This window comes from Pelodiscus sinensis, chromosome 9 (assembly GCF_049634645.1).
Source record: "Pelodiscus sinensis isolate JC-2024 chromosome 9, ASM4963464v1, whole genome shotgun sequence".
Lineage (NCBI taxonomy): Eukaryota > Metazoa > Chordata > Testudines > Trionychidae > Pelodiscus > Pelodiscus sinensis.
This window is the reverse complement of record NC_134719.1, coordinates 39,377,075-39,391,028: the sequence shown is the minus strand read 5'-3', so window position 1 is coordinate 39,391,028 and position 13,954 is coordinate 39,377,075. Positions and strand designations below refer to the sequence as shown.

The 13,954-nt window shown below is 38.7% G+C and overlaps 1 protein-coding gene across 2 annotated transcripts in view; it reads left to right on the top strand.

The window, feature by feature from the left end:
* The window catches only part of CDC14A (cell division cycle 14A), a 129,120-nt gene extending 116,461 nt beyond the window's left edge, over window positions 1–12,659 (top strand). For both annotated transcript variants that reach the window (XM_014571900.3, XM_014571899.3), the window contains one exon: window positions 10,236–12,659. In XM_014571900.3, the coding sequence (XP_014427386.2) occupies window positions 10,236–10,284 (49 nt within the window). In that variant the 3' untranslated portion in view covers window positions 10,285–12,659. The remainder of the gene's footprint in view (window positions 1–10,235) is intronic.
* Window positions 12,660–13,954: the final 1,295 nt, after the last annotated feature.

Sequence of the window (13,954 nt, the reverse complement as noted above, 5' to 3'; positions counted from 1 at the left end):
TTTATTTTTTATTAATCAATACTTTTTGTTAATACAAAGCCAAACAACTGTGGTAGATACAGTCTTCCATTTGAAAAAAATTGAAAGCAGTGATTGCTAGTTTTCAGTCATTCATGGAGGAATTACTCAACATGTACAAGTGTCTTTTCCATTTGAAGTCCCACAAAGTCAATTTTGTCCCCATTGTTGTTAAAGGAGTATGTATTTAGCCATTTAGATAGCTGAGCATGTAACATAGTGTCATTGATCTGTAAAGTATTACTGTCACTGCAGAGGTCTTCAGTTCTCTCTCTTTTCTGTTTGGCTCCAGATTGTGGAGTAGAGATAAAATAGCTGTTTGAGGGCCAACACTGAAGTATTGTTAATGGAATGATGAAAATATCAAGAAGATTTCATTTATTTAGTGACCGTTTTATCCATTTATTATGTTTGCTATAGGCAGGTTGATGTGTTTTGAACTCTGGTATCATTTTATGAGAATTTGAACATGGAAGATCAATTTTTATAGTGATCAAAAATGACTTTTTTCATTACCAATCTATTCTGCAATGGCAGCCTTCCTTCTGACCCTAGATATACCACAGTGATTCAGGTCTCTTTGATCTCTAGGCTGACATACTGTAATGTACGTTGTTGGAGCTTTTCTTTGAAAACTACTCATAGATTTCAGCTTAGGTAGAACATAGCAGCATGTCTTCAAAGAACTTCACCATGAAATTTGATATGTTATCCATTGATGGTAATTATCAAAGTCTTAATATTTAAACTTCAAAATAGTACTAGTCTGCTTAAGGGACAGCCTGCAGTTAAGGTTGGAACAGTTGAAAAGAATTTAAGGAAGTTCAAATACTAAGACCTTAATGATTACCATCTATTGGATAACAGATCATCAATTGTCGTGAGTCCACTAATCCTGAATGTTTGTGTGTGCACTTTTGCTGTACCTTACCAAGTGGTTATGTTTTCTTTCCATTTATATGGTGGTTTGGTGGATTATTGATCTTATTATTTGGCCACTTTACTGTGTTTTATTTTATAATTTTTATGTGTACAGGCAGTCCCCGGGTTACGTACAAGATAGGGACTGTAGGTTTGTTCTTAAGTTGAATTTGTATGTAAGTCGGAACTGGCGTCCAGATTCAGCCACTGGTGAAACTGACCAGCGGCTGACTACAGGAAGCCCGAGGCAGAGCTGCTCTGCCCCGGGATTCCTGGAATCAGCCGCTGATCAGTTTCAACAGCGGCTGAATCTGGACGCCTGGGACAGAGCAGCTGGGGCGCTGCCGGGTAGGTCCCCGCAGCGCCGCACCTCGGCGCTGCAGGGACCAACCCGGCAGCACCCCAGCCGCTGCTGAAACTGACCAGCGGCTGACTACAGGAGTAGCTCTGCCTCCGGCTTCCTGTAGTCAGCCGCTGGTCAGTTTCAGCAGCGGCTGACTTGGGGATGCCTGGGGCAGAGCAGCTGGGGTGCTGCCGGGTTGGTCCAGTAGCGCCGAAGAGCGGCGCTGCGGGACCAACCCAGCAGTGCCCCAGCTGCTCTACCCTAGGCATCGACAAGAAAAGTCTGCTCTGCTGGTGGGGGGGGGGGGGTGTGCACTAGCTGCCCCCCCCCCCCCAGCAGACCAGGGAGACGCGGGCGGCGGGACCGCCGAGAGGCGCCGCGCTCCCGCCGCCCGCGTCCTCCGCAGCTATGTTCCGCGTCTCCCTGGTCTGCTGGGGGGGGGGGGGTGCAGCAGACCAGGGAGACGTGGAGCAGCTTTTCTTGCCACGGAGGACGCAGGCGGCGGGACCACAGCGCGTCTGGGCAGTCCCGCCACCCGCATCCTCCGCAGCGGGAAAAGCCCCGTTCGTATGTAGGGATCCGACTTAAGTCAGATCCACATAACTCGGGGACTGCCTGTAGTCTATAAACAAATTCCTTTGCCTATTTTGTTTAGTGTCATACTCCTGTTGTTAAAGTCTAGCTTTTAGTTTCATTACTGGGGTTCAAAAATGGCTTTAATGGGGAAGACTTTAACTCAGAAGGAAAATTTAGGCACAGATGAATAAAATAGCTGAGAGAGGTAATTGAATACTACCTGACCAAAGAATGATAGTAGGGTACTACTCTCAGCCAGCCAGCTGTTTTTCATTTTCTGAGAGAACCCAAAAGAGAAAGGTGAACAGCCATAATAGAGTAAGGGTTGCCTTGGCTTAGATCAGAGCTCTTCAGTCACACCCATATAGGGGAGCATGGGACAGTTGTTTGGGGAAGACACAGCTGGGACTCAAGCCAGCCCCCATAAGGAGCAGGGATGGAGTACTATCTAGCTCCACACCTGGCCCAGCTGCTGGCCCCTCACCTGGGTCCCATCTGGCCACACCTAGGCCTATAGCCAAGACTCTGTTCCCTCACCCAGCAGTGGCTCCAGGTTCAGCCTCCTTACCCCTTTCCACATCCCCCCATCCTGGAGCCATGGCCCTGCTCCTGACTCCACGGGAAGGGGTGGACTGGGGTAAGAGGAAGTGTGAGGTAAAACGTTTGGGGACCACTAGCTTAGATAAAGGTGGAGATGCTGTTTTTTCCACATGCAAGTGCTGAGAAATCAGGGTAGAGAGGAGAGAATTGTTTATTTTAATCTGCATATGATCATGAGACCCAGATGACTGGGTCTAAAGAGAGTTTATTTACGCAATCTAGGAAGTTGCCTGGTGAGGCAGAGAACCTTTGAGAAGAAGGGGGAGGTGTTGTCTAGGATATTTAATTGTCCTGTTTTAAAACACTCAGTTTTTTATCTTCTCATCAGACACCTATATGACTCAGTAGAGTTCTCTCAGCTAGAATGATGTAATCTTTCAATAGTTCACATTCTAATTATCATTCACTAGTAAGGAACAGAGGTGTACATAGCCAAATACGATGTGAACTTTTTAAGTGCAAAAGCTGTAATCTTTTCAGTAGTGTCTAGTTAGTTGTGAATAGAGTTTTTTTCCATTGTTCCTGTAAATAGGGAGCAGTGAAGGAAAACACCTGTGAAATAGCAATAGTTTGTCTGATTTCAGTGCAATGGCCTAGTAACTTTAAGAATGGTTGTAGTCAAAAAGGGATTCTGAAATTGTCACCTTCCTACACCACAAATGTTTGTTGTCTCTCTTTATTCTGTATTGTCTTACTTTTCTGACTAAAATACGTTTTTCACTCCTTGTGATCTTGTCAGTCCTGCAAAACAGTCACAAAACAAGGGAGAGAGCTGGATTCTCTTTTAATTTATGCATCATCAGATGAATTATCATCTGTGTTACAGTTGCAGGAAAAGGCCAGAAGAAGCCATTCCTGCATATCCCGGTAACCCTATATTGATTTCAATAAAGTGTTTGACTGAAGCATGTGTTCCAGAAAGGCATCCAGTTTGATCAATGGGAGTTTGTTCCATGGGTTAACCACCTTCACCATTAAGAACTGTGTCAAATTCAAATTAGAAATCCATCTGAAATTCAGCTTCCAGCCACTGCTATTGTTATGCTTTTCTCCACTAAATTAAAGTGTCAGTATTTTTTCTTGTAGGAATTCTTATGTGCTGTAATCATCTCCTCTCTCAATCTTCTTTTTGATAAACTAAGCAAATTAAGCTTTTTAAATCCCTCATTATAATGTAAGGTGCTTTCTCCAACCTTCAGCTTGGTATTATGTTTTTTTCTGGACCCTCTCCAAGTTTTTAACATCCTTTGTACAGTAAAATGTGGATATTAGAACTATACAGATTTTTTTCAGTATCAGTCTATTCAGTGTCAGATAGAGGTAAAATTACGTCCTTACTCCCCTTGTAATGCATTCAAGGACCGCATTAGTTGTTTTTGGTACTTCGCATTGGAAGCTAATGTTGAGTTGCCTGTCCACTATGACCTCTAACTCATCGTCACTGCTTTCCGTGATCCAGTCCCCGCTTCCTTGTTCCTAGGTGTTTAGCTTTTTGCATTGTTTATATTAAAACTTTTTAAATGTATCTAGTTTACCAAGCAATTCAGATAGCTCTACATTAGTGTCCTATTATCATCCACAACCTTTTCACCAATCTTAGAGTTGTTTGCAAATTTGATCATCAGTGATTTTAAAGTTACTTCCAGGTGAAAAGGTTGAATAGCATCAGACCTAATATGTTGATTCCTATGGAACCCCACTTGAAGCCTCCCCATTCAATGATGATTCCCCGTTGGTACCTACATTTGAGAACTGTTAGCCTGTTACTGATCCATTTGACATATCCTTTTTTGCTATTGTAGAGAGCTAATTTTTAATTCAATACTAAGTCAAATGCCTTACAGAAGTCAAAGTATGTTACAACTGTGTTTTTTTTTTATCAGCTACATTTGTAATCTCACCAACAAATGCAGTTAGGTTTGTTGGATTAAGTTTGTTTTGCATTTTGTGTGACATGAAACCTGTTACTTTGTTGTAACTCTGTACAGGTTGAACCTCCCTGGTCTGGCACCTTCAGGACTTGACTGGTCCCTGACCAGAGAATTTGCAGGACCAGGGGAGGACAGTGTATCAGGGTTCTGCTTTTCCTCCTGGCTGCCCTGCTGCCACATGGGGTTCTGCTCTCCCCATAGGGGGCTCCACTTTTCCCCGTGTGGCTCTATTGTCACCTGGGAGACCTCCACGCTTCCTTCAGCGGCTTCCGCTGACTCCCAGGGTTCCATGCTTCGCCCAGCAGCTCTGCCACCGCCAGGGGCTCGCCCCAGCAGCCCTACTGCCACTTTGAGCTCCATACTCCGCCCAGAAGCTCCACAGCCAGTAGAGGCTTTCCCTAGCGCCAATGGTGCCGTTTGCATCAGCCGTGCATATTAGGACACGGCTTCCTTTTCTTCCTGATTCTCTGACAGTCAGGGAGCAAGGAGAAAGTACATGGCTTATGTGTATGCCTCTTACTCCTGGCTGGTGAAGGGAGGGGGCAGAGGAGTAATTCACAGAATACGAGTACTTTCCCCTCGCTCCCTAATAGTCAAGGGACTGAAAAGAAAAACAAGCTGCATCCCGGTACTCCCCCGCCCCTCTGCTCTTCCAAAATGGTGACCTTGCCCAGCCACCTGGGACTCCCCAGTTATTCCTCACCAGTGCCTCATCAGGCTCTAAATCGAGATAGCACATCCACATTAGGGAAGCCTGCTTCAGACTAATTTTGAGGCTTCCCTGAAGTGTAGACGTGCTATTTTGAAATAGCCAGGCAGTGTAGACGTACCCACAGTGCCTTAGTATCCACCAGTGAGCTATGCATGTTAATATGCACCAGAAGGTCTTGCACTAACTGGCTCATGTGGACCCTGCTGGTGCACGGTAAACGTTCTCTAGTGTGCACTAAAGTAGTACTCTTTGATACAGGACTATGTTAATGCATAGTAGGGAGCTTTTAGAACTCACAAGCAGGATCCACATGGGCAAATTAGTACAGAACACACTGGTGTGAATTAAAATGTACACCCCCTTCTAGTGTGCATGAAGGCCATTGTAATCAATATATAGACAAGCCCTGCTCTGATGTTGAGACATAAAATATCAAGTTGCATATTGCATCAGACTACACCAGGGTGCTTTAAGAAAGCTCCCATGAGATCATACAGTTATCCTTTTTTAAAATATCCCTTTTAATTTAATTTGCTTATTTTTATTACTTGATTTACTTTTACTACTTAGTCATGTTCAGTAAGAAAAACACTTTTTATTAACTCTTTATTTTTCCCATTTTAAATTCTATTTTTCTTCAAAATAGATAATTTCTAAGTTTTGTAAAAGCCAGATAATTCCAGGGTATGATTCAGAAAGTGTAAAAATTAGTAATAACAAAATTCAGTTTGGTGGGTCCTAAGTACAGTGCACATGTACACAGATCTAAAAATGTAAACTCAAGAAGTCAAAAAAATAAATCCAGTCTACAAGCAAGAAACAAGGTTTGTATTATAAGATCCAAAACATTCTAATAGTTAGTATATTGGGGTTAATGGCAGCAAGATTTAATCTACAAAGAACTGAATGGCTTGTTATCATGGCCAAATGATACTGTATGCAAGAGGAAATTACCATTCTTTAAAATCAATTTAGTTTTTCACTGTGCTTAAAAATGTATTTAGAACAGTGGGAGGAGGATCCTTTATTGCTATTAAGTAGAGATGATTAAGGAGGCGGAGATGCTGAACACGGTGTACGTCACAAGACAGAATCTCCTATCCCATATGTGACAAGCATTTAAAAGACAAACCAAAATAAGGGATCAATGTTTGAATCTCTCTGTACATGTGCTATATGCATATTGGTCATCTTTTTGATATGTTGCTATGGATTTTTATCTTTCACATCCTGATGTTCCATTCTGATAAAGTACAGAGCTTCTAATAACAAAATCTCAGAAGTAAAATGTTACTTAAATTGTGATTCCAGTATCATGCACCATTATAAAATGTCCAACTAATTTTTTAGATTTCCGGTTGTTAGGCAGCACTACTTTGAATTTAGTTTTTAAGAGATCACTGCAAAAACTGTTACCATTCCACATGAACTACATTTCAGTCACTATAGAATGTTTTTAAAAATATCTTAGAGATAAGACCAGGAGAAATATTAAGTAATTGTTGTTAAAAAAGAAATAAACACCCTTCAACATCAATTCTATAATGTAATGGATTGTCTTACTGATTTTCTTAACAGGGATAATAATCATGGGGCAGGTTTTAAGTTTAAATTGTGGTCCTAAAATCTGTATAGGTTGGACCTCCCTGGTTCAGCACCCTAGGGACCTGATTAGTCCCGGATGAGGGATTTTGCCGGATTAGAGGAGGTCCTTTCAGGCTGCCCTGCAGCGGGCCCTGCCATGCTACCCAAATCGGCTTCCAGGCTCCCCGAGGGGAGCCCAGTTCAACACACCAGGCTCTCTTGTCTCACACAGCACGGCAGGACTCTGACCCTGGAACATCCATGGACCTGAGAGATCATGGATGTTGCTGGACAAGAGTGTCCCTGTTTACAGAGGTGCAGCCTGTAGTAAAGTATTTTGTAATTTTAAAGCCTCTTTCTGTCTTTTCTTTCTTTAACAAGTACCTGTCTTTATATGTTTACTCTCATCTATAAAGACATAATCCCTTCAATTTGAATATATTCATTATATCTGAGCCTCTAGCTATCAACTTTATAAAATCATGGGAGACAGGAGAGATTCTAGAAGACTGGAAAAAGGCAAATATAGTGCCTATTTATAAAAAGGGAAATAAGAACAACCCAGGAAACTACAGACCAGTTAGTTTAACTTCTGTGCCAGGGAAGATAATGGAGTAAGTAATTAAGGAAATCATCTGTAAACATTTGGAAGGTGGCAAGGTGAATGGGAACAGCCAGCATGAATTTGTAAAGAATAAATCGTGTCAAACCAATCTGATAGCTTTCTCTGATAGGATAACGAGTCTTGTGGATAAGGGAGAAGCGGTGGATGTGGTATACCTAGACTTTAGTAAGGCGTTTGATATGGTCTCGCATGATATTCTTATCAATAAACTAGGCAAATACAACTTAGATGGAGCTACTATAAGGTAGGTGCATAAGTGGCTGGATAACCGTACTCAGAGAGTAGTTATTAATGGTTCACAATCCTGCTGGAAAGGTATAACAAGTGGGGTTCCGCAGGGGTCTGTTTTGGGACCGTGTCTCTGTTCAATATCTTCAGCAACGATTTAGATATTGGCATAAAAAGTACGCTTATTAAGTTTGCAGATGATACCAAGCTAGGAGGGGTTGAGACTGCTCTGGAGGATAGAGTCATAATTCAAAATGATCTGGACAAATTGGAGAAATGGTCTGAGGTAAACAGGATGAAGTTTAATAAAGACAAATGTAAAGTGCTCCACTTAAGAAGGAACAATCAGTTTCACACATACAGAATGGGAAGCGACTGTCTAGGAAGGAGTACGACAGAAAAGGATCTAGGGGTTATAGTGGACCACAAGCTGAATATGAGTCAGCAGTGTGATGCTGTTGCAAAAAAAGCAAACGTGATTCTGGGATCCATTAATAGGTGTGTTGTGAGCAAGACACAAGAAGTCATTCTTCCGCTGTACTCTGCACTGGTTAGGCCTCAGTTGGAGTATTGTGTCCAGTTCTGGGCACCGCATTTCAAGAAAGATGTGGAGAAATTGGAGAGGGTCCAGAGAAGAGCAACAAGAATGATTAAAGTTCTAGAGAACATGATCTATGAAGGAAGGATGAAAGAATTGGGTTTGTTTAGTTTAGAAAAGAGAAGACTGGGGGGGGACATGATAGCTGTTTTCAGGTATCTAAAAGGGTGTCATAAGGAGGAGGGAGAAAACTTGTTCATCTTGGCCTCTGAGGATGGAACAAGAAGCAATGGGCTTAAACTGCAGCAAGGGCGGTTTAGGTTGGGCATTAGGAAAAAGTTCCTAACTGTCAGGGTAGTTAAACACTGGAATAAATTGCCCAGGAAGGTTGTGGAATCCCCATCTCTGGAGATATTTAAGAGTAGGCTAGAGAAATGTCTATCAGGGATGGTCTAGACAGTATTTGGTCCTGCCATGGGGGCAGGGGACTGGACTTGATGACCTCTCGAGGTCCCTTCCAGTTCTAGTATTCTATGATTACAAAAGCTTTGCTACTTCAAACCTGTTCAAAAATGTATACAGAGAGTGGTTTTGTATAGATGAAAGAAAGCACTTAGATGCTGTCAGAAACATCCAAGCTGTACCAGATATCTTAGGGTTATATCTGTGATAATCAAAATCAATCATAAAAGTATGTGTTTTTGAACAGATATATAGGTTTGCTCAAATGTTTCTTAAAAATTCAGTTGCTGGGGAGAGGCTAACTATTTTTTAATTAGCTCTATTGTGGACGATAATTTAGCTTATGGATGAATTAATTGTGCTTATTCATTTTTTAAAACCATTTTTAATCAGCCTTTCGATAAATCTCTGAGAATCCTAGTTTCCTTGGAGTGCACGTTGGAAAAAGCTGAGTTCTGTTCCCAACAGTCCTCTGCAATCTTATTGCATTGCTACCTAAGTATATTTTGATATAGTTTGTATATACTTATTTTTTTTTTAAATATATGCTAATGGAATTGTGATGAACCTTCAACATAAAAGTTATTTTTAATTCATCAAAACAATTTCATTAGAATTGGTAAATATTTACAGATGTGCATTAATTACATAGCTACTGCTCTAACAGAACCGTGATACAGATCATATCCTTACTGGAAGAAGTACAGACAGAATACAGTGAACACTGTGTCAATCTGAATTTTACAATCCTTTATATTAAAAAGTTATATTCATTACTAACTGATAAAATAGTTGTTAAATATTATGGTTAATCAGTTACAGATAAACCAACCAATAAAGGCCATCATGCTTTCCTCTTAGCTGTACTAATTTTCTATCTGCTATTCCAAGTTAACTGCTTGCAATAACTGTGCACATTCATTTCTCTTTAGTTTTTTTTCTTTTTGTTAATTATCTCTGGAATGTTCCAGTGTATTTAATTATGTGCCACTTTCTTGCTTCCTTTCACAGTAATTACCCATATCTTACATGTTTCCTGTGTTATCTGAATAAAAATCTCTAGAGTGCATTGTATATTTTAGTAGCATTTTCATTCTCATTGTTTGAGAGAGAATGAAAACATTTAAATTACACTAACTGCAATCAAATTTTTTTCCTGTTCAGCTCAGTTTTAAGGGTATTATATTGCTTGTGTATTTTGGATTTGAATTTCATAAGCTTTTCATTTTAAAAAAACTATTCCTAGAAATATCTGGATTAGAAATAATTGAATTGAAATGTAGTGAATTATATAAAAACACAATTCCAGTTCCATCTTTAAAGAATTTTTTGTACCAGTTACTCACAAACAGTACCTCTTGGTACGTAAAAACATTTAAAAGTAATTCTGTTTCCTGACACTTCAGCATAAACTAAGGAAAGCTAGTAAATATAAATCTGCATTTAGAAAAAATGCATCTATTTTATAGAGCATTTGCCTGATTTTCAAGAATTTGCTGTATTGTAGTACAAAATACATTATTTTTTGTCTATGTAGAGCAAACTATGGAATATTCCTGTTTTCCTCTATGGATTAATCTTTTTTTTCCTCATAGAAATAAATTTTCTGGATTTGAAGGTACAGATTCTGTGTGTGGTTTAAAGTGACTTCTCTGAAACTGAATTTTAATACCAGTTTCTGTTTCTCCTCTGCACAGTCCCTTCAGTCTGAACATGTTCAGTACTAAAGGCTTGCTGCTTCGATGAAAGCTGCCCAGCTCTTAAAATCCCATTTCTTCATGGAGGAACAATGTTGAGGGGAAGAAATTGCTCACTGAGAGGAGAAGTCTTCATCCTTAGATAAATTAAAACATTAAAAACTTAGACATCAAGGAGCAACTTTGAGCACCAGAGATTTCTGGTTTAAAAACTACTGCAAATGCACTGAAGTTAACATTATGAAAATTGCAACGATTTTTGTATACAGATGAAAAATTTTAATGTTGATGTGAGGATATTTCTAATGGATTTCAATAATACATTTATAATTACATTTGTGTATACAGTGTTACAATATGTATGTATTAAGAAAAGGAATATTTTGGTAAACTGAATATATATATATATATATATAATTATGTAAAAATTAGAATATATTTTGATTTAGGTTTCTTCACTTCTTTGCTACCAAAAATATGTATTTTTAAATATATATTTAAGGTTTATCTTCAATGTATGAAACCATTTTATGAACAAAACCATTTTTTATTTTGATTTTATGGGTCCACTGTTACTGCTACAAGCTCAGTTTAATTATATTGGCAACTAATCTGCTTTATATAACTTAATTAGGAAGTTAGTTGTAGCATCAGTAGAATGTAGTATATTATCAGGTTTTCCTTTTCAACTGGTAATGTTCCATGCGGTCATCTTAAAAGGAACTTAAAATAGCTACCTGTGGATTAGAGAAAACTCTACATTCCTGTCCTGTCCTCCCTTTGAATGAAAAAATAATATAGCTAATAATTCTGGTATATTGCTAATGTTTTCCCTCTGATGATTTATTTTAAAGAGATGTTTTAGCTCTTTACTTTCAGCATGGCGGAATGTGTGAACTATTTGGTCTACCCTATTATTTGTGTTGTAGTAGTTTTAAAATGAAACATAATTCAGAATTAAACTTCTGCTGTTCATTTAAACCGTGAATGAAAAGAAAGGCCAAATTCAAAACCGACAGAAGCAGAACAATTCCATTGAATTTGGAGGTGTTTCACACCTTTTTATAACAATGACCAGATGTGTAACCTGGGTGGCAAAAAATGTTACTATAGATTTGGACATGAAAGTAGAAAACTATTTGTATTAATGTTTGCAAGTAAATTAATATCTTTTATAGACATTTGCTCTTGACTTTACTCATTAGCTAGTTAAGACATATAGTTAAACTATTAATTATTACACCAAACTTATTTCACCAATAGTAAAGAAAACCTTGAACTTATAGATGTATTTAGAGCTAATTAGGAATAAAACTTGGTGAAAGCATTTCAAACAATGTTAGCAGATGAAGTTTGTAGTACTTTACTATAGGTTTAACCTCTCTAGTCCGGCACCCTCAGGACCTGACTGGTGCCGAACCAGAGAATTTGCTGAATCATTAGAGGTCAGTATTGTCAAGCAACATTACCAACACTTCCACTGCTTACTGGGCTCTTAGAAGACAGTTATGGGTAAATTAGAGCTAAATAACAGCACAGAACACCGAGAGCCAGGACTGGTAGCTGTAAACAAACATGGGACCGTGGGAAACTTGGCTGCACCAATGATAAGTGGACATCTGGCTAATTAAAATCATGCTGGACTATATGGATGTTGCCAGACCAGAGAGTGCTGGACTGAAGAGGTTCAACCTGTATAACAAAGCTATTTCTCCTCTATTTATGGGAGAAAGTGTGTTGGTGGTAACATGTACATATATCTGCAAAAAAGAAAGTTCTTTTGAAAAAGTGCACTAATTTGATTCTGAAATGGATGATTAGTTTGATTCAGAATGCAGAAATAAAATACATAGAATTGTCAGCTACAAGTCTTATCACTAGTTATAGAAAGCTGAAGAGGAAGTATTTGGCTAAACATCCAGTCCACATTGTTAACGTTGAGTGGACTAATCTGAGTAAAAGTACAGGTAGGTGTTGGGATAGGAAATGGGGCAGCAAATGAAGCTATGATCATTTAATATTATGAAACAAAAATTTTACATCGCATTTTGAAAGGGAAATAGTCATAATGAAAATCCCTGTAGTTACATAAACCCTGTTGAATGCAGCTATTTAAATCACTGAATAAAATTTACATGCAATAGCCTTGTGTATATGTGACATATACACACACCAGGTAGCGTATGTTTGTGTGTGTGTGTGTGTATATCTATATATAGATATATAGATATATATATAGGCACACATTATAATGATATACTGTATATAAATGATTGTTAGGTAAATTATAAGGTAATTCTACCTCCTATAAAATTGTATTTTGTTATGAATAGTTTGCTTTCATAAAAATACATATTTTGTTCTATTTTGAAGTGTAGACACACTGCTAATCAACCATTAAAAAAATGCAATGCTTATATAAGTCATCTGCCTCTTTTGTTCTTTCATCTCTCTATCTCACATTTAATTCTGGCTTTTGTCAGTTCCTGTACAAGAATATAGTTGACTCTTAATTATATAATACTCAACTGCTTTTTCAAAAGCCCATAATTCTACTGATGTATATAATGCATTTTAAGAGAGAATCTGAATTTCACAAAAATAACTAAGTACAGAAAACCATTCCTTTTAGTAAAAATGACAGCCAGATAGGTCTTCACTTTGAGTGCCTTAGGCTGTGTTCAGTCAATAATGTAATAATAGTGATTATAAAAAGAACACTACTCTAATGAAATCTGTAATATGGTTAAACAAATGACCTCTGTGAAAGGACAATTATTAAAGGTACTACTTTTGTTCCTTCATGTGTACAGAATAGTACACTTAGTTTGCTGTCAATTATTCTTCCCAATATCAGGCTCTGTGTCCACTAAAACTTCAAAAATACTGCTTTTTCTAGGTCCTCAGTTACAAAAAGGGAAATGTGTCCTCCTTTAATGCAAGCTGATTTCTGACCACTGACAGATCTAAATACAGTTCTGCTTTTATAAGGATGCTTAGCACCTGTATTATGTTATGAGGGAACTAATCTGCACAATTCTCCTGTGACAGATAAATTGTTTTCTGTATTATTAATCCACTTCACATGGGGAATTTATGCAGAGAGGATGTTACTTGCCTGAGGCTACACTTTAAAGAAGTGTCTGGGCCAGAAACAGAAAGGGAGTCCTCTGAATTCTGATCTCAAGATATTTTCAGTATTGTTGTACCTGTGTGCGGTAAGAAGTCTATTTCCCTGAATTCAACTGAGTAACGGATGCCTTGTAATGGGCATGTACCAAATTACTACAAACTCAAGCCAACTACTAAAACTGTTAAAGGTTAAATCTAAGATTTGAAATACAACCCCTTTCTTTGAATCTGTCATTTGCTACCATTTTGATGCATTAATTGATTCACTATGACATACAAGGCAATAAATCCTCTGTGGTATTTGAGTGGTACAATCCCCGTCCTATTCAAAACAACATGAAACATACAGCCTATGCCTTCATTAATACAGGTGACATAGCTGACATCCACTGGAGCCAGTTTATATAAAGCACAGTAAGGTTGCTAGTCTCCTTTAGAATCTGTTCTGAATTCTTATCACAGTGTGATGCTGGCCTCCCCACCCCTGTCAGACTTTTCAATAAGGACAACCAGGCCCTAAAGGGAAGGCAGGGGAGTCAGACCCTGAAAGAGAAGGAAGAATTAAGAGTTGTCCTAGACACAGATGG